The sequence below is a fragment of the Corvus moneduloides genome, chromosome 18 (genome assembly GCF_009650955.1).
Source record: "Corvus moneduloides isolate bCorMon1 chromosome 18, bCorMon1.pri, whole genome shotgun sequence".
Taxonomy (NCBI): domain Eukaryota; kingdom Metazoa; phylum Chordata; class Aves; order Passeriformes; family Corvidae; genus Corvus; species Corvus moneduloides.
The window spans coordinates 5,031,678-5,051,512 of record NC_045493.1 but is presented as its reverse complement, the minus strand read 5'-3'; the positions used below and the strand labels follow the sequence as shown (position 1 = coordinate 5,051,512).

Genomic DNA, 19,835 nt, shown 5'->3' with positions numbered 1-19,835 from the left:
TTGTCTTGGTGATATTAAACAGGGCAAATTCTGTAATCAAGAAAATCATGCTCCATGTGGGGAGGGGAAGGAGCAGGGAGAGAAGCCAACATTATTTATAACATCAGTACTGGTGTGCCAGCTCTCCTCAGGAAGGGCTGTACATCCAGGCATAAGGAGCAAAGAATTGGAGAATAAAAAGGAAAACCTGCATCAGTTGGGGGTGGTGAGGGGAAAGTGACAGTAAAAAAACAAACAAATCCATTCAAATACTGAGAGGAAGAAAGGAGAATGACTTAGAAATGCTGGAGGGGGAAGGACAAGCTAGCAAGAGTAGTACCAAGAAGAGCAGTAATCCCAGTTACTACTGTAGCTTCAGAGGTCAGCTTCTCTGCATCCCCTTGGGACCAAGCTAGGAGCAAAATCCACAACCTGCTCTGCCACAGCCCTGCTCTTGCTGAGCTGGCAGACAGCAGGAACAAAAGGATCTGATCTGAGGAAAGGCAATGGCTGCCAATGCTGCACCAACCATGAATGCACAGCAGAAAAGGAAAGAGAAATTCTACCTGAAAGTCTGTAAGTACCAGCCAATTTCTCCTCCAAACAGAACAGACAGTAGGAGGCGGTCGCTCAGCTTTAGCACTCCTGCCTCACTTGCTTTGATATATGCAAGAATTGGAGAGATCTATTTTGTCAAAAACTCATCTTCTAAATTCCTGAGAAGGGACTCCCTTCATTTCCTAAGGCAGTGGAATGAGCTTTGCCTTTCCACTGCCTGCCCTGCACCCACCTCCACAGAGAGCCACGCACGTCTCTGAGCCTGGCTCTGCTGGTGAGCATCCTGAAAGGCCTTTCTTATTTCTGCACCTCCCAGGGCTGCAATCTCTCCTCATATGAGGAGCAGCAACAGGATGACAGTAGGTGAAGCTTCCCCCTTCTCCTAGCCTTCTTTTGCCTCCAGGCTGCAAACTACCCACTCCAAAACTCCTGGCAGTAACTCTTCTCTACTGAAGGGTGTCAGTCACTGACATTCCAGCTGTGCCAACACCTTCCTGTGGCCTAAAAATACTGTAGCAAGCTCTCCCTTTGTCCTCCTCTAACCTTATCCAGGTATTTTCTCTGCTCTTCACACTCACTGTATGGGAAAGACTGACACATTCTCTCTCATTCTGGGAGTGAATTATCACTACTTTTTACCAACAGTCTTCAGACACCTTCTGAAGCTACCAGCACTGTCTTATTTGGCAAACATTTGGGCTGACATTTTCCAAGAGAGGTTTCCAGAATTTCTGTAGAGTTCAATCATAACAGTTCAGCTGTTACAGAAAGGAAGGTTTGGGAAAATTCAATCACTCCTCAAGTTAAATAAACAAACAACTTAGGCATTAGTGGAACCTGTTTCTCCTTTTTCCTCTCTCCCTGTAGGCTTGCTTAAGAGCAAAGTTTGGCAAAAGCACTGCTTTTATGGCAGGACATGCATCAGCAGCCCAGCCTGAGATTCTAGAAGAGCCAGAAGAAAGGGTCTGACCCAACCTGCTCCATACGAACATTTGTTAAGGCCTCCTTACCACAAAAATGACAAGTCAAGGGCTGTTGAGATCCACACTACAAATGCCTGTGTTGCTTGTCCCTGTCTGGGTCACAGACAAAACTAATGCTAGTGCAGCCTTGTCCTCCTCCTTGGACAGCAACAGTTTGTGCAGTGGGCAGGGAACAGGTGGAATGGGAATACACCAGCTGTGGCTGAAGTGGCACAGTTTGGAGGCCGAGCAGGCAGCATCTCCTCATCTACTTATGAGATACAGGTGGTAGGAGGGATTAGAAAACACTGCCCAGATGACAAAGTGTAAACCCCGCAAACCTCTGGAAGTCAACTGCAACCCTCAATTCTTGGAACAGAATGTGCTGGGAGTTGGTCACCCTACACACTGAGGGAATAACAGGAAGCCCCTTCACAAATAGTCCAGGAGGTTTCCCTTCACTCTCTTCTAGCAAGAGACAATGCTTTTGGCACTCTGCACTTTCCCTATGGTGGCTGGACAGAGCAGGGGAACCCTGATGTGCTACCCAACCAAAGGCTTTAGCTGCTTTAGGGAGATGAAAGAACTCAGTCAAACACCTGGCAGAAAAATACAAAGCCCAGAGCAAGCCCATAAAAGAAATCAAAGCAAAACGCCCTTAATATTCAGATAGCAACAATGCAGTCCCCAAGAGGGAGGCAGGTCTCATGGATAAGGCAGATGACCACCACAGCAAAATGCTGCAAAGTCTGTGTGACAAGTGAATTACTTAGATTTATATTTATAAAAAATAAATTTAAAATATCATTGTTTGCAACATTTTCCGTTTTCTGGGTGCCTGACTGGAGTGCTGTTAACGCTTGGTTTCCAAGTGAAATAAAGGGAATTTTACTTTAATGTGAAGAAAGCTGTGTTAAAAGTCAGAACCTGGTTTTGCAGAATATTACACATCTCACATTAAGCCCCCAAAACTAGCAAATGCTTCTCCCATAACCTGCCTGCCTCCATTACCTGTGCTAAGTGAACATACCATCCTCTTACCTCACAGAAACACTGCTAGGATAATTAAGATCTGTGTGACATTCCAGCTGTATTTGAAGTTAATGGAAATGAATACTTTTGTACCCAGACCAGAGTCTGCAGTGTCCTGTAAATAAGGTGCACATGCAGCTCTAGAGATAAAACATTGACTCCAGTGAGTATCGTTCACTATACCCACTGCACAGGGCAGGAGCCCACAGGAAAAATGGGACAATTGAGTAATTCAAAGTTATCACAAAGATTCAAGACTACTTAACTTCCGAATTACTGCTTAACTACTGAATTACTGAATGTTTTGCTATGGTGTACGTAGTGCATGCATTGTGTTACATACAGTTCACTCCCAGACTGGTCATAAAAATAAACTGAAATTTTCAGAAGTAACTGCAGGCACCTAATGAAAAAGTAAAAGGACAAGAAGACAACGTTAAAAGCAAACGCATCTAAACAAAACATGTTTTCTGCTAATCAAGTTTAGTGCAAAATAAAATAGCAGAGACATACGTCCTGATATTTCTGGTACACCACATGTTTTGCGTTTGGCTCAGCAATGTGTTTAACACCTAATTTTGTTACTGATGTGTTTTCCACTAGAGCTGAAAACATAACTCAGCAAAAGCCATCTAACAGCTCATGATGACTGAAACTTTAACTTGCTCGGGATATACCTGGACATAAATTAGTCTCTTTATCTTTGTCATGGACTGTCCAGGGACTGTCATCTGTGGACTGATTACAGACAGGATCAATTGAATCAACTAAGATTCACGATTAAAAGCCTACTCTGTATCAGGACACCCCTTTCTTTTGGAAGCCATGAAACATCTTTTTATAGTCAGAGAAAAGAAAGCAGCAACTTACGTTAAAAACTATTTTTGAATATGCAGCCTTCAAGCATTATTAAAGTAACTTTTAAATTAACTACTGTTAAATGCTTATGAGGCAATATTTAAATAAATAAAGCACAACATTAACTATTAGGCAGTGTCTCTTCCAGGCCTCCAGTCACAAGCACTATCATAACTGGTTCTTTGAAGATAACTCTCAGCCATGTGTAGTCACACGGTGTTTTTCCTTCATCCTGAGAAACATAACCTGGAAATCTCAAGCCAATATTAAAATGGTTTTGGAGCTTTTTAAATTTACTAATGAAAATTTCTTCATTCAAAAGCCTCTTACATATCACAAGAATTCTCATCTTGAGAGATAAGAAAGCATCTCATAATTAATAGACTAAAGCATAAGCAGCTAACTAGGTTCCACACTTTACAGTCAAATAAAATTAAGTAAACACTAACAATATATGTATTTGATAATGCTTCAAGAAATCTTGACAATGAATTTTATAAATGAGAAAGAAAGAGGACACTGTATCAGGAAGGATTCTTAACCTAGAATTCATCCTGGAAGAAGTAAGCATAGATATATCACAGTAACCAGTAGAGAGCAGAAAGATGTGTATAATGAACTCTGAGCACTGGTGGTTTGGGGAACTTCTCAGACTTGCCTTTTGATGCAAGATAAATAAAACTGCCTGATAATGGCGATGGTGTTGATTTACACGTACACTGATATCTCTAAAATATCCATAATTATCTTCCATGACCTCTTAACTAAGAGGGAAGAACAACATAAAGGCAACACAAGTTAAAACACTTGGATGAGAGATTTCAAAGTGTCATTTACAATGTGGGAATTCAAGGTTGTTTGGCACTCTTTCATAGAAATACTGTAGGAAGGAAGTGACAGTTGGCTTTGCACTATTAAACATTTTTATGAATGATTTGGGGAACCCAGAACTTTGAAAATGACAAAGATATTTAGGGAAACAGCAACTTGGGACTCAAGTGCTCTGCAATCTATTGCAAAAGGATAAAAAGAAGCGAAAGGTTGAAAGTCAAAGAGATTAATCCAAGCTGAAACTAAGACATTTTGGACTGTGAAGACAGCAGAGCCAATAGTTCTTTACCAAGTCATACAGACGACTCACTACCAAGACTATTGTAAAAACAAAAATAGAAATTTTCCTGAAGTTCCAAGCTATAGCCATGCTATTCAACCTGAAGCGAAACCAAAGCAAGGCAGACTGAAGGGCCATGTTAAGCCACAGGTCAGGCAAGGCAGTCCCTTCTGTACTTTTTATCTATGATAACTGATTATACAGACAGCTATTTAGTGAATAGTCAAATCCATCACAAGCAGTGGCCATCTCCCACCCAAAGTCACCACTTCAGAGCTGGCAGTTTTAATTCTTTTTGCTCCATTTTCACAGGCTGAAGGAAATAGGTCTTCCAGATGCTTGATCAAAATCCTTAACCTACCTGAAAAAAACTTTTATTTTCCTAGTGAAAGGCAATGACAACTCACATGCAGAGAGGTATGAATGTATTTCGTTCCATGGTCTCCTTTCCAAAATATCTGCTGTTTAGAGACCCTCTCAACTGCAATTAGTCACCAGTTCTCTCCACTAAAATGCACAAAGTGCTCAAAAATCATATACACAACACTGACCCCCAAAGTTTAGGCCTAGCATCAGCTAGAAGCCTCAGTTTAGCTTTAAATGTACACCATCAATAGGCAGTGCTGCATTATGTCAGGTAATGTGTCCCACAGTGCTGGCAGTCCCCGTCTGTCCCCTGCTCAAGCTGTCCACCCCCTGCAAACCTACAAGGCTTTGCTGACGCCACAGAGGCAGGACAGGACTCACTGATTTTGTGGATTCCAGAGAGCCCGAGGAGAGCGTGTCCCGGCTGCCGCGGCTCTTGGAGCTGAGGTGGGGCGAGGAGGATGGCGAGTCGTCGATGTAGGGCATCATGTCATGGTGCCGCCTCTGCTCCTCGGCGCGGTCAGCATCATACGCATAGCCAGGCGGGGTTCCCCCGAACGGGGCATCTGCAAAACACACACACAAGGGTCTGCTCACCCTGCAGCTGGGCAGGGCACAGGCTGGGCAACAGGTGCAGCCTCCCAGCTGCTGTGGTTAGTTATCAGTAAACCCAGAGTCAGCAATGGTTAAATACAGATCAAGTAGAGGAGTAAATATAATTAAATTCACGTTGTCACCAAAAGTTCATTTCACTTATTCTAAGTCCTAAAAGGCAAAGTCCTTTCTAGCATTAGTGGTCATTTAATTACAGCACTTTCCCTCACATTTTCCTTCAAAAGCATGAGCATCAAAATACCAGTCTGGGTTTAGGAACGTACTGGGTAACAGACCCTGGGTTTTCTGTCGATCAAGAGCAGATGATGCCCCTGACAGTTTAGGAAAGATAGGTAATACATAGCTCAGGGGAGAACTGTAACTCTCTCCATACCTCTCAGCAACAAGAGGACTAGGAAAGAAAGGTCCTACATGTCAAGTGAACCAACCTACTGCCAAAAATAAAATCCTAAAAGGTCCTTTTCTGTTGGCTGCCCCACCTCCTATTTTGAGCTTAACCCCTTAAACAAATAAACAAACCACCACACTGTTCCCTTCTATACATCCCGTCTCCCCTCCCCCAAAAAACCCTAAAACGACACATCCAAAACACAAGCAGAAAAGGATGGTGGTATGAAGGGTCAAGTTAACCATTACTGCATGAGACATCAATGAACTTCTGCAGGAAAAATGAGTAGCAAAACTGGTTATGGCATCTTCAGTTGCTGCGTACAGAGACTGCTCCTGCAAAAGTCTCTAACAAGAACACATGGCTCCTTCTGCCATAAGCTAACAGGCTTTTCACCTCTCTGCACAAAGAAATATACACAGAGGACCCAAATTTGGTGTCTCTACAGTGACACCGCACCACGATTTCCACGGGCCTGTGAAGCACTTTCACCTGCCAATGCCCAGAAGTGTCCTGTGTGTGATAGTAACAGCGATGCACAGGCCACTGCCCACAAAATGGTGGAGTTGTTCCTCTCTTTCAGCTACAAGTCACAGAATGCCATTCTTCTCCCCAAACTGAAGAATAACCCCAAGAAGATAAGCTAGATCTGCCTTTACAGTAGCCAGTGAGCCTTATGGAAGACAAAGCCATCAAAAGAGAAAAAACAGTTATACTTGAACAGATGTAGAACCAATTTCTTACTTTTTTCACAAAAAATAATATCGTGAAAATATTATTTTATATATTATTTTCATATTTAATAATATGAAAATAATAAGCAGCTGCTGCCAAGCATACTAATAATCCTGTTATACATCACTTAGGCAGGGTGGAGGAGTAACATTTTAAAGCCCACTTTCCTCCCTCACAGTAAACTCAGTTAAAGCATGACTCATTTCAGTAAAAGATGTGAACTTTATGTGGAACAGAATAAAACTTGATCTATGTGGCTTTTTCAGGAGGGAGAGCTGGTCTGGGGAATTTACACAAACAATATACTGAAAACCCAACAATAAACTCACTGTAGATGTGAGCCTCTGTCTCAGCTTGGACCAAATGCCACCCAGCTAAGTAACAGCCTGATGCAAAAACTTTAGGCTGCGGAGAGACTGTGGCAATATTATTTTAACAAACTCAGTGAGTTTTATGTCACCCACCTGCTCGAGTTACTACCTTGTGCTCAAGCTCTCAGAGTTCCTCAAAAGACATGTTAGGTTGTGCGCAATCACAGGAACAAAGGGCAGAGGGAAGGTAGTATCTGCTCTCTGGAAGGAGCTTTGGTCTAGATGTTAGAGGTTTCCAGGGTCCACAACCATTTAGAAAACACCATAGAAGTTGATTTGCTAAACAGCGGCTTGAATGGGAGTTACTGAAAAAAAGGACCTTCTAACCCAAGAAACCTGTGATTTATTACTGCCAACTGAACACTGGCATTATCCAAGGAGGAACATCAGTACTGGGCACTTATGCTGGCCTCAAGCCTACTCAAGGAAGAGTTCCTTTTCCTGCAGAAGTTTCTTCAAACTAATCTTATGCAAACCAATTTCTCCACACTCATGCAGTAACAAGACCAAGTCGCTGTGTGGAAATTAAGGCAGGAATATTTTTTTCACTCCCAGTGCTCACTCTCAGAATGAATAGTTTGCTCCACTTTTTGTAGTGGGGGAGTAAATGCAGACTAAAATATATTAGTAGAAAGGCTTGCAGCAAATAACAGTATTTCCACTTTCCTCACTTTCTCCAGCTAAAAAACAGCTTTGCACTTCTACCTCCCATAATGTGTTCTGTCTCCTACTGCACAGGAAAACCTTTACCTGAAACTGGAGGAAACAACAGGTGGAGGATCAGCTTTGCAACAAGATTCAGTCTACTTTTGAATCATTTTGTCTCCCTAGCCATAAAAAAAGAAAACAAGACATCTCAACAAGGAATTAATCTATCAGTGTCACAGACTGCTATGAGATCTGTTCATAGAGCTCCACACGGGATTTGAAACTTTATTTCTGTATCCTCGAGGGATTCTTCACACATTAAAAAGCTTAGAAGTAGTTGTAATCCCTCTTTCTACTATTGCTGCATACAGCACTGAAATCCACCTATGGAGATCTTAATTATCACAAAGGCAGAAAGACCTTCTTGCATTTATTCTGCCATTTTTTCCAAGAGAAGCGAAGTACTGCCATAGCCAGATACACTGCACGAGCCTGAACACCAGGAACAGAGGTAGCCTTGTATCTCGGTGATTAAAGAGCCCACTGTTGCCACGGAAACTGGGTTATTCAGATCTCCTCAGCCCAGCACAATGCTCACAGGCTGTTCAGCCTCCACCTGGGAGCAAATAGACCACAGCAAAGAGAGCAGAGCCAGGAGCTCACCTGCTCTGACACTTCCAGCTGCTCTAGGCGCTGCCATGCTTGATGGCAAGTGGAGACAGCAGACAGGCTCAAGCAAGAGCACTTGGTTTCTTAGCCAGTGCCTCTGTTAAGGAGAGCATTAAGAGGGTTCTTATTCTCATGTTAGGGCCAGCCAGTCTCAGACTTACTATCAATAACTGAGCCATCGAGGCCAGAGGAAGATGAACCACAGCAACAACAGACAACTGCTGACAAGAAAAAGGGCAGGCAAACAAGGACGATAGGCTCCAATGGGCTCTCTCTGGTGTGCTAGCACCAGAGAGAGACACCAAGGACACAGCTAAATGAGGGTTCTGCTTCTCATCTCACCACCACACACATTCCTTTCTCCTCCTCTCTGGGTAACCTGAAAAAGATCTCATCCCATAGAGAAAAGCAGCAGCTGTGACTTAGAGAAATGAGCCCTCTCAGGACACAAGAGGAACTATTTCTACCCTGGCCTTTCTCTTACAGTACCACTCTCCTGCACCAGCACAACGGGCGGGTGAACCACCTGGGGTTACAAAGGCTCATCATTAATTCACACATTCTGCAAAAAACCTCTCAAGCATTTACCTCTACCTTTGGTTCTGACAGAAACAGCCTGGCCTTGCTTTGCTTCAGCTTATATGAGTCTGTTCTAGCATTTTTCCTTCCTCAGTTACTGCTTCCATCCTCTCATCATCTTTCTCATCTCTATACCATTTTCATTTTCTTCTGTTTTTCTCAAATGTAATATTCCTTTTCTCTACAATCTTGTGCTTCCCCTCTTCTAAACTGCTTCCCTCCTTCACTGCTTCAAATTTCACCTGGCTGGGGGGTAAGGAAGAATCTAACAAATTTACAGTTACAAATTCACTGGCACTCAGAGCAGAGCAACAGTGCTCCCTTGTCCTGTTGCCTACACCCTTCCTGCTGGGTGCTGCATTCATTCTTTGGAAATATGAAATCATAGACCTAATGTGAAAGCAGGAAGGGTAAAAGAAATTAAATTCTAAGTAAAAAGAAAGATTATCTGCATCTAATCCACGGCCACACAATGGTTCAAATGCACGTGTCATACTTTCACAGCAGCACAACATCCAGAGCTGCTTGAGAGGCTTAACAGCAGCATGCAGAGAAGATTCCAGGCGAGCTGTGCTCCAGCTAATCCCACTAAAAGAGCAGTGAAGCCACAGCAGCTCAGACCTGCCTGCCTAAGTAAATACCTAGAATCCTGGAGGGGGAAGGGAGCTGTACGTCCTGCCAAAGCCCCACATCACTGTGGCTTCTTTGTGAATGGTACCCAGGCTAGCACAAGTTTGTAATGTCTACACTCACTCCAAAAACATCCCCACAGCTGCAAAGCAGAACAGAGCTGAAGCAGTTTGCATCCTTGTGTTTCTATGCCAGGGAATGTGTGAGGCCATAGTTTGACAATGCACTGTCTTGGCAGCAATAAGGTTTTAGGTTTCCCCCACCAAGCCATAAACCACTTCATGGCCCTTTCCCCTCTTATCCCCTTAGTTCTGCAACCCCACAGATGCCTGTGGTCCAGATAAAGAACTAAGCCAGCTCAAAGAAAAATATCTTTGACACTTCCCTTCTAAGCTGGATCAGCTCTCTGATCTAGTTCATGGCTCAGAAATCCAAACTGGAAGGATACACGCACAGTAGATCAGGGGTGGGTACACTTAAAAACTTCTACTGCAACTAAAGAATATACTAGGAAAACACTGCTTCATTTCCTTTAGGCTGAAGCTTAGTCGATTCTTGCGATTTACACATGGCTGCTTTAGGGATAAATTACCAGAATGCAACACCGCTTCTATTCTTATTTTTCCTTTGTAACCTTTAAATTACTAATTACTAAGTGCCTTCCAGCCTTAGCTCCATCTTTTACATATCACTGCTTACTTGGTGATAAACAATTCAGAAGCATGTCATTTTATTTCTTAGTGCTGGCCAGGCTACTTGGAGAAGGATCAGGGATTCAGGCCCAGTGCTGAGTACATGTGGAAGTGCATCAGTGTGGATGGGCTGTGAATGCAGTTGCCTGGGGAATGCAACACCATTCCCTAAACGATACAATAACTAAGCTGTGAAAAGCTAAACATCGTGCTTATTTCCTTGACATATCCTGAATTATTATCTCCAAACCCAGGAAATAGTACACTTAATATGTACCCTTTCACACCAAACTGAGATCCACAAATGGTAATTATGGTGTTTACCTATACCAGGAGCCTGTCTCCCAGGCCATAAAGATCATATATCAAGAGAAAAAGAACAGATATATTTGGCATGTCAAATCCCTACAACTTTATTTTTCTCAGATGTATGAAGAAAAGGCTAGGCTAGGATGCTAAACAGATTCAATACAGTTTTCTTCATCCTTTCTATCTCTTCTCTATGTGAAGACAGTACATGTACATGTAAGGATGTTTAGTGAACCCTGAAGTCCCCACTCAAGTACAAAACCAGTTCATTTAGCAACGAAAAGTCCCATTAATTTATAAACCCATTCTTTAGTATGAGATGAAAACAAAGACAAAAAGCATCACAAGTTAGCTCCAAGCCTGCCTATGGCCTCAGACCATATTTCTCCTTTAGACACATGAACTAAAGCCAACTGCAAGTGCTGACAGACTCCTACCAGGCACCCCATCACTGGCCACAGAAAATGTCCAGAGGATGATCCCGCACACTGCTGAACAAGCTGACTGGGAGCATGGGCTGCAGAAGCAGAATTGCAGTGAAACACATAACACAGCTCGCCCCCAGGAAACACCCATCAGCTCAAACCCAGAGTTAAACAAGCCATTTCACACAGGCTGCACTGTCCCTTCTGCAGGAGACATGAAACCCCCCCCCCAGGGAACAGAGCAAAAGGTAAACAGCACCCAGGAAGGGAGGTTTCTAAATACATTGCTGAACATTAGAATGACAACTGCAGCTTATGCAGCATGCAAAAAAAGGAGTTTGTGAATCCAAAATTTCAGCAGATTTTCCAACAATCACCAATATCCATTTCAGGTTTGCATCTTCTGCTCTCCCATTCCTGGAAGTAATTTCTCAATCATGTGGAGTGGCTGCAGAAACAAGACCTGTCACATATAAATTTTACACAATGCTTCAATGTCTGCTAAGGAAAGGTAAAGCCCTCACATGAGAGTCCAGTGTGCATGTGCATGTACAGATTGAGAACTGCATCTTATTTTTGAGACGGAAGGAGGAGAAAGCAATGTACCTTGCGTATGGAAGCAGCAAGACAGCTGGTGGCTCTGTCCACCCTCCCTCCCCTGGGGGATCCCAGGCCAAGGATGTTAACCAGCCTCCAAGAAACTTCTGTCTCTACCACAGATGAGCTTTATCCCCATGGCAGACAGCGCCCTTAAGCCTTCAGGAGATGAATTAACCGCAGTCCACTTTTAATCTTTTAGGTGTGTCAAACCCAGATCATTAAACATCTGAAAAAGAAGATCAGAGTTCTTTAATCTGCCCATATATTCCATGAAGAGTTCATGCAGAGACTAGAGGACAGGTCTGATCTGTTTGTAGCAGTCTGTTACTGAGACATGCTGCATTTGCTCTCATTGGTGTATTTGTGGGGACAGATTAAACATCCACACAGATCTAATACCCATGCAGAAGAGGTTCCATGATCCAGCCATAATGTGAAAGCTGGGACTACTGAGGCCATTCTCCACCTCAGGGAAACCTAAGGCATCCTCCCACAGGACAGAAAGAGCTGCTCACTACAGCTACTGAGAGTCATTAGAAAAATTCAGGAAGCTAACCTGATTATCCAGCAGACTCCAGACAAGACTGCCCTGTGGCATGCAAATTCCAACGATGTCCCTTCTGCCAGCACAACTTCCCTGCTGCTCATCTTTACTCCCAACAACTCCAGTCAGCAGCCCCGGAGTGCTGCACGCTGAGGAATCACACACACCTCACACCCAGCCAGGCCTGCACGAAGTGCACAGCACAGCAGTCAGCAAGGCAAGAGCAGCAGAGGTGTGAATTCCCATCTCTCCAAGGCATCGGACACTTTGAGCAGTTTCAATCCAACTGAAATACTGGGAAGGAAGCACAACCACAAACCAGACAGGGGAGTCCAACCGATAACAACAGTTGTGATTAGGAGGACAACAGGTTACACATGGAGAAGATGTGGCCTTTCAAATACAGGGTGTCTCCACAGCCATTTGTAAATTTTAGGATATACTACAAGCAGTAGGGTGTGACTAACATTAGGAGACAAAGTTACACCCATTGTCACTGCAGAAGGCAAGACTTGAGCATGTCTCTGATAGCTCACAGTGCCTATGTCCTACTGGTTGCTGCACGTCCTCCCAGGCACTGACAAGGTTTAATCACCCCCACTTAGAGGCCTAAACAGCAAACACACACATACATGAACGAGGTGTGCTCCCAGCATGACTGGCTGCAAATATCTTGCCAACAGGCAAAGACAGAGAAATTTTGTCAAGCCTGAATTACACAGGTACTACCCATTCAAGGAAGAAAGTGAGAATACTCACAGGCAGGCCAAGGCCCAAAGCAGTGAAACTCCTGTTACCTTTTTTCACTGTTCCTCCTAACTGTTTACCACTGAGTGATAATGGCACACCATTACACTCCATAACATGGATGAATACCTCAGATTCCTGCCTTAGAGAGAGCAGAAGCTGAATCTCTTTCCTTACAGCATCTATGTCTTTAGATTCCTCTCCTGTTCTATGTTTTCTCAGGCAAGTTGGAAAGGTTTCCATGTTCAGTTCATATTGGCAGTCAGCAACATGATGACACCAGATGTCCATGGCAAAGAAAACTCCAAAGCAAACTGGAACACCTTTGCAGTTTTCTTTTTCATTCCTCACTCAGGACTGTGCACCAAGTTAAGCTGTCCTCATTTACTGCAAGTCTAATAGGCAGAAAGCAAATTTTAGGCCTAGTTGTTCACACATAGAGACTTTTCAGCACAAAGATACATGTACAGGTAGGCATATTCAGAAGTACATGTGGCTTTGTGCCAAAGGCACCAGGAGCTTTAGCATTGACTAGATCAGAGGTGCAAACTGACTGAAACAGAGAAAAAGTTTCCATGAAAAATAAGGTAAAAAACACCAAGAGCAAAATCAAGCAAGTAAACAACAAGAACCATGTACGGCTGTAAGGAGAAGAACCTGGAAGTCAAACTTCAAACTATCTCCCAAAAAAATCAGGGCCTGCATTATGAGGGCTGAAGTTTTACAATTCAAGCAGTTTTCCTTGTGTATGTTCCTGTCCATGTCCCCTCCACTGTCCCCTAAATCACGTTTGCAGGGACCATGACAAACCACAGTAGGAGCTGGCTAAGCTAAAAATAACTGGAAAGAGTGTTATTTTATAACCCAGAGCAGTTCCTATTCCATTTCACTGATCCTCTCCACACAATGCAGCAGCATAACAGCACGGAGGTGGGATGCAGCAAATGTGACTGTTCAGGTCAGCACTACTGCTGCGCTCAAACTACAGCCTTCATTTCAGTTCTAAAAAAAACAACCCAGCAACAAAGCCCAAGTGGAAACTGCATGTACTGACTGCATTGGGAGGGCTGCTTCTCTCATACCCAGTGTTGCTCTGTCATCTGCCAGGTGAATGGAAGAAAATTCCAACCATGATCAGCATACTATTTACTATTTTGCTCTTCACAGTTGTCTCAGAGTTTTGCAGTCACTTCAAACAACATTTGGCAGCAGGAATCTCCAGAGAAGTAGATTATAAAATTAATTGAAACAAAATGGAGCAATTGTCACCCTGTGATCTCTTAAACCCCCTCCCCATTTATATATACCTTTTCCTGTATTTAACTAGAGCAGATCAACAGTCCTGGCATGTGGAGAGGAAAGGGCCTGTTCAAACAAGAGTTTAACTGAACTGACAATTCTGTGAGAAGGGGAGGGCCAGCCCTAGGCAGTGTGGGGTATTAAAGTCTATTTTAAAAACCAGTAAAATGTCTGGTAAGAATGCTGTTCTGCTTCTAGATCTTCAACCTCTTTCAAGATGAGTTGCTTTGGCTTTATTTTTTTGCAATATTGTTTTATGTTCTCACTAGTGCAGCTGGGACACTAAGAAGCCAATAAAGGTAGCTGCCCTCTTCCTGTTTACACTGTAAATCTACCCACTGACATCTTACTGGTAACACTGTGAAAAATAAGCTATTGATTTACTATCTTGGCCTACAAAAAGCAACCCAAACTAAATGCCTTGCTAGGCAGATGGTTCTGCCTATACCACTGACAACCCTTTCTGAACACAGCTGCTGCCCAAGCTCAGTGTCTTCCTGTCATCTGGCTGAAGAAGAAAAAACACTTTTGTGTCATTCATAATCACGGCAAGATAGTTATAGGAACTCCTTTTACTTAAACATGCTGAAAGTAGAACACAGCTTCCTACCAGCATTAATAAACATCATCTACTGCCTATCTCTTTCCCCTTGAAACTACTATTAAGTTTAAGATGAAGGTGTCACACATCAAGGTCTGTTCTGGGTTAGTAAGTTCTCAGCTGACAGACCTTTTTCACAAGCTGTGTGCTTCTGTGCAGAACCTGCTTTTAGAAGTGGAAGTCCTCCTCTAAATATTAAGAATAAATTTAGAAAAACATGATTCAAGAACAAGCAACAGAGTGGTGCCAGAGTTCTCTGAGAAGCTAAAAAGCAGATGAGAGGAAAGACCTCTCAGTCAGAGCTCGTGGTGTACTTCATCAGACACCAACAATGCCGGTTTACACTTCAGCATTATTGACTGATTCACTGCTGCTCAGATTTTATTAAAACATGGGATAAGAGGGAGCTTATTTTGGTAACACAGATGTGTTACACCACCACTTCGTTAAGCCCTGCCATCCCACAGCATGAATGAGCCAACAAGTGATTTTGAAGCCATGCCAAGGGGAAGCACTAAAATGCCAACAAATTTCAGCCAAAGGAAAACAGGACCACAGCAGTCCTAACTAAGACAAAACAACCTGTGTAGATGATGGTGTCCCCCAAGAGCTTTGTTCTGTACCCAGACTTGTACACACAAAGCAGAGCTCCTGCTCAGACAGCAGCTCCCAAAGCAGACTGACTGTTCTCATGCCCAGCAAGTCACAAAGCAGTTTCACTCAGTAACTCTGCATCAAGGCCAAGAAATGAGCTCTTGCAGTTCCCCAGAATTTTGAGGGGAGCTGTGGACATGCAGGGACACACAGAGCCAGGCAGGATCAGAACCTGGCTGCCTGCACAGACAGCTGTGACTGCCACACACACACACACACACATTCTTCAGGGGCACCCAGAAGCTGCAATTCAGCTCAGCTGGTGCAGGAGAGGGCAAAGCAGAAGGACTTACCTGTGAGAACAGCTCTGTCTGCTGCAGGCCCCAGAGCAGCCTCTGCACTATTGCTGTACTGCAGATGATGGAACTAAGAATTGCCCACAGTGAGGACTCATCCCCAGGCAAGTCAGAAAATAAACAACAGATTTTCAGGGGAGTGTGTCTCCACACCCCACATCCCTGCACAAGACCTTTTTCCCTTGAGGTGAAAAAGCTTGTTACAGAAACACTCTGGACACAGAATTAAAAACCACAAAATATATACACCAAGTATCTGTACATAAACACACACACACACATATATATACATGTACACCCCACAGGACAAGACGGATCAGTTGTCCCAGCTATCTAGGAGCAGGATTTGGTCTGCCAAAATACAGGCTGAACCCAAGCAATCCACAGCAGATTCCTACTGAGCAGTCTGCACAGCAGGATAAGATTTTAAAAGATTAAGCAGTACAGCATGGACAGTCACATACAGAGCAGACACAGCCAATGATGATGCTTACTGCTGTTAACACTTTCATTTCCAAATTCCACTGCTTAATAAGAACAGGTGAAGAGTCTGAGCAGCTATTCCAGAGCATAAAACAAGCCAGAAGCCAAGATTTCTCATAGGAGCTAGTTTACAGTAAGAAAACTTTAAAACCAATACAGCAGCAAAAGAAATGCTTTCTCCATATGGTTTTGGAATTACTTTCTCCTTTTATTTCCAGTGGCACACCCCTCCCAAAAGAGCCAGACAACTATCCTTCAAGCTGAAGCACTGAAATTCCAGAAGGAGTGATAATCACAGTGGTCTGACACTGGCACTTAAGGCCTGCTTCTGGTTTCAAGCCTGAAAAAAACCCCAATTATTTACCAGAATTATGACCTACTTAGCAGATAATAGCCTGGGATCTCCTCCCTCCCTCCTTTACAAGCAACATTTTTCTAGAGAACAAAGCACTAAAAAGGAAAGTATGTGGGAGTAGCAGGAACAGGGGCCGTTTTCAAGAGCTCTCAAGCCCCAATGCACCCACATCACTGCTCTGGGCAGCTCCCAGTGGGCAGCTGGTGACAAGAACCAGCTCCCCTTGTGCCAGGGACCCCTGAGCCTTTTGATTTGGCTGAGTGCTGCAGTGAGCAGTAAGCTGGCCTGGCTGCCTGTCACTGGCACCACACCAGTGGCTGTGGAAACCCTGGCTATGACATGTTCTGCACGAACTGACACTGAAATCAGTATTTTGAGAGGAGAACAGTTCTACAAACCCAGAAACACAAAGAGAAGCTCTATGGAGAGCAAGCTATAACCACGAAGAGAAAAAATTCAAATATTTGAGACAAGATCCCAAATCTTCAAGACCGCAAGCCCTTTATGTCAGGCAAGAGATAACAGAACTTTGTGCCAAAATGCATTACAAGTACACATATGGTCTTAGCACCTTAACCAGACACCTTAGAAAGAATATAGACCTAAATGATTCTTTGGCCTCATTCAACTCAAGTTAACAGAGATGGGGGTATAGAAACTCACAGCCATTTGTATTGCAGTGGAAGGTACTTTAACCCCACCTACCCCCAAGGAACTGATTTAGAAATTATGTCAACCTAAACTCCTTATATAGTCCCCAAGCACGTCCGGAAGCAAACAAAAATCTTAGATGGGATAAACTGCTTACTGGAAGGGGATCAATCACTTGTCAACACAAGAAATCCTCACAGTTTTGCTCCCCCTGTCAGAGAGAGAGGATCCAGGCCATGGTTTCTGACTTGACTGGACCATTTTGAAAGGGAAAAAGATTAGCCAGGCCCAGATACTTGCTCTGAACTGAGTAAATTGTATGTACAGCTGATCTTTGTGCCAGTAAGGGAGCACACACCCAGAAGGATGGCTGCACTCCTCCAAGCAGCACAGCTGCCTCAAATCTTCATTCCTTTTACAGGAAATGTATTTTTTTATTTTCATCTCCTGCCTTTTATATCGTGTTTGCAGACAGCCAAATATTTTGAGTGAAAACTTCAGAGAAAAACCTAACCATCTTTAAATGGAATACACATACAACCAGAAGCAAGTAAAACACAACAGGGGGAAAATAAAGGAACACTTGTACATCAGCACTATATTTAGATACTGCTTTACTGGGACATTTACAGAAACTTGGAAGACGTGTTGTGTTGATGCTTGGTCCAGCCCTAAAAAGCTTCAAGCAATTTGCCATAGCCCTGAAATAGAAGTTCTGACGTTTCAGACTGCAAGCTGCACAGAGCAGATACTGTTCAACAGCACAGTAACTGTTTTCTACAAAACCTCTGCACGCTGCTACATTTCCTGCATTAATGCTTCCTTTAATTTTCAGCCGCAATTTTAAACAACAACTACACTGGCAGACTCACACACTTTGATAGGTTTGAAATACTGAAGAAGTAATAGGATAAGACAAGATTCCTGTCAATATTACTACAGCAGAAAGACAAACACTACTTCTAAGTTGCTATATGGAACTAGCCAGCCAATTATTTCAAGCATGGCATCCACTCACATAAAGAGGAAAGTCTGATCCTGCCCCAAGAACAGGGTTTGACAGACAGTCCCCCAAAAAATAAACCTTAACCTGGGATTTGTTTTACTTCCTCACAGTGGGGCATGCCCCAGTCCAGATTTTATATAGCTCATAAAATGCACCCACCCAGCACAGTAGGCACGTATTTTATTACAAAAGCTGTATGCATCAATGGAAACCCTGTTCAGGACATCACTACCGTAAAACAACAATCACCACCTTCAAGAGGCTCCTTTTCTGTCTCAAATATTAACTACTCCTTCTAAAACCAAAAACACTAAAAATAAAAAAGAAGGATCTTGGGAAGGTAAGTTAAAATAGGGAATTTCTGGGACGACATTGGTACCTCACAAGCCCAAGTAAGTCATAAAAATAAGACTTAGACTCAAGCTATTTGAGTAAATTTTAGCCTAGATCCTTGGCCAAGAAGCTTTCAATCAAATAAGTGTAGACTATAAAAACAGCAGGTGTTAAAGATGCCATAGAGAATGACATCAAGTTGTAATGGAAGAAACACAGTTCACGCAAAAGAGATGACAAATATCCTCAGGCACTTTCTTCCTGTTAATAATCACAACCGTTTAAGTTGTTAGTTTCACATCAGCAACCTAAGGGCTTGGGGACCACGAGTGGCTACACACAGCAGGAGCTGCAGGAAGTGAAACAAGCCTCTATGTCTCTTCTATCCTAAAATAAAAATGGGCTGGACCTCAGCACTTTAAAGGGAAAGCTGTTTTCTAACAGCAGCCTTGTAGAGATGAAAGATGATGGAATAGCCTCATGTTTGTTTAAGGGTTTGTTTTTAACAGATGGGAATGAGAAGAGAAACAAAACAAGCATAACTCACTTAATTTGCATATTACTCCTGAATGTAACAGCTCAGAAAAAAAAATGTAAAGTTTCATAATCACCTGCACTGCTGATCCATGTGCATTAATTAATCTAAACACAAAGTCTTCATGAAGCTGAAGGCTGAACTCAGCAAGCAAGGTGAGGACTTCCCAGGTAAAGCCAGCATATCCTTGTGCCCACCCACTACATCTCAATCCTCAGTTGTATGTCAAGCAGACGGAGTCTCTTGCCTTTGGTTACTATGTCCCCCTTCAGCAGGGGCACAAGGACCCACACTCTAACTCTGCTACAAGACAGTCCTCCAGCACCTACGATCAGCACCTGCTGTTGACAAATGCGAAGAGAACAAGAGGAAAACCAAAAAGCACAGCTGAGCCTTATCAAAGGGCGGCACTGCAATGGCCTGGACATCACATAAGCTGGATGTTAACCAAAGGACTTGGTTCCTTACTCACTATCCCTGTTCTCTACTAGTCACTTCAGGACCTTCATCTGCCAGGTCCCTCTTCCCAAGCCTGGAGATTTAGTCTTGGACTAAACCTGAAGTTACCTTGAAGTCATGCTCTGCCTCAAAGAGGTACAAAGGGTCATGGGAGCAAAGGCAGTGAGAGTCTCAGGACCTGAAGTGCTCACACAAGGGATTATTTTAATTGAGTACCGCAAAGTATCCCTGCTGCTGTTAGAGCCTAACATGTGATCCCTCCTTTCACAGCTGCCTCCCTCTCCCAGAGAAGGATGAGCACTGCAGGTCCAGCAGCCACTATTCCTTTTCTGTAACATCTTCTTG

General features: G+C 43.3%; 1 protein-coding gene across 2 annotated transcripts in view; it reads right to left on the bottom strand.

Annotated features, from left to right (window-relative positions):
- BCR (BCR activator of RhoGEF and GTPase) overlaps positions 1-19,835 on the bottom strand; it is a 93,344-nt gene that overhangs the window by 40,349 nt on the left and 33,160 nt on the right. For both annotated transcript variants that reach the window (XM_032127899.1, XM_032127900.1), the window contains one exon: positions 5,248-5,432. In XM_032127899.1, coding sequence (XP_031983790.1) covers positions 5,248-5,432 — 185 coding nt within the window. The remainder of the gene's footprint in view (positions 1-5,247; positions 5,433-19,835) is intronic.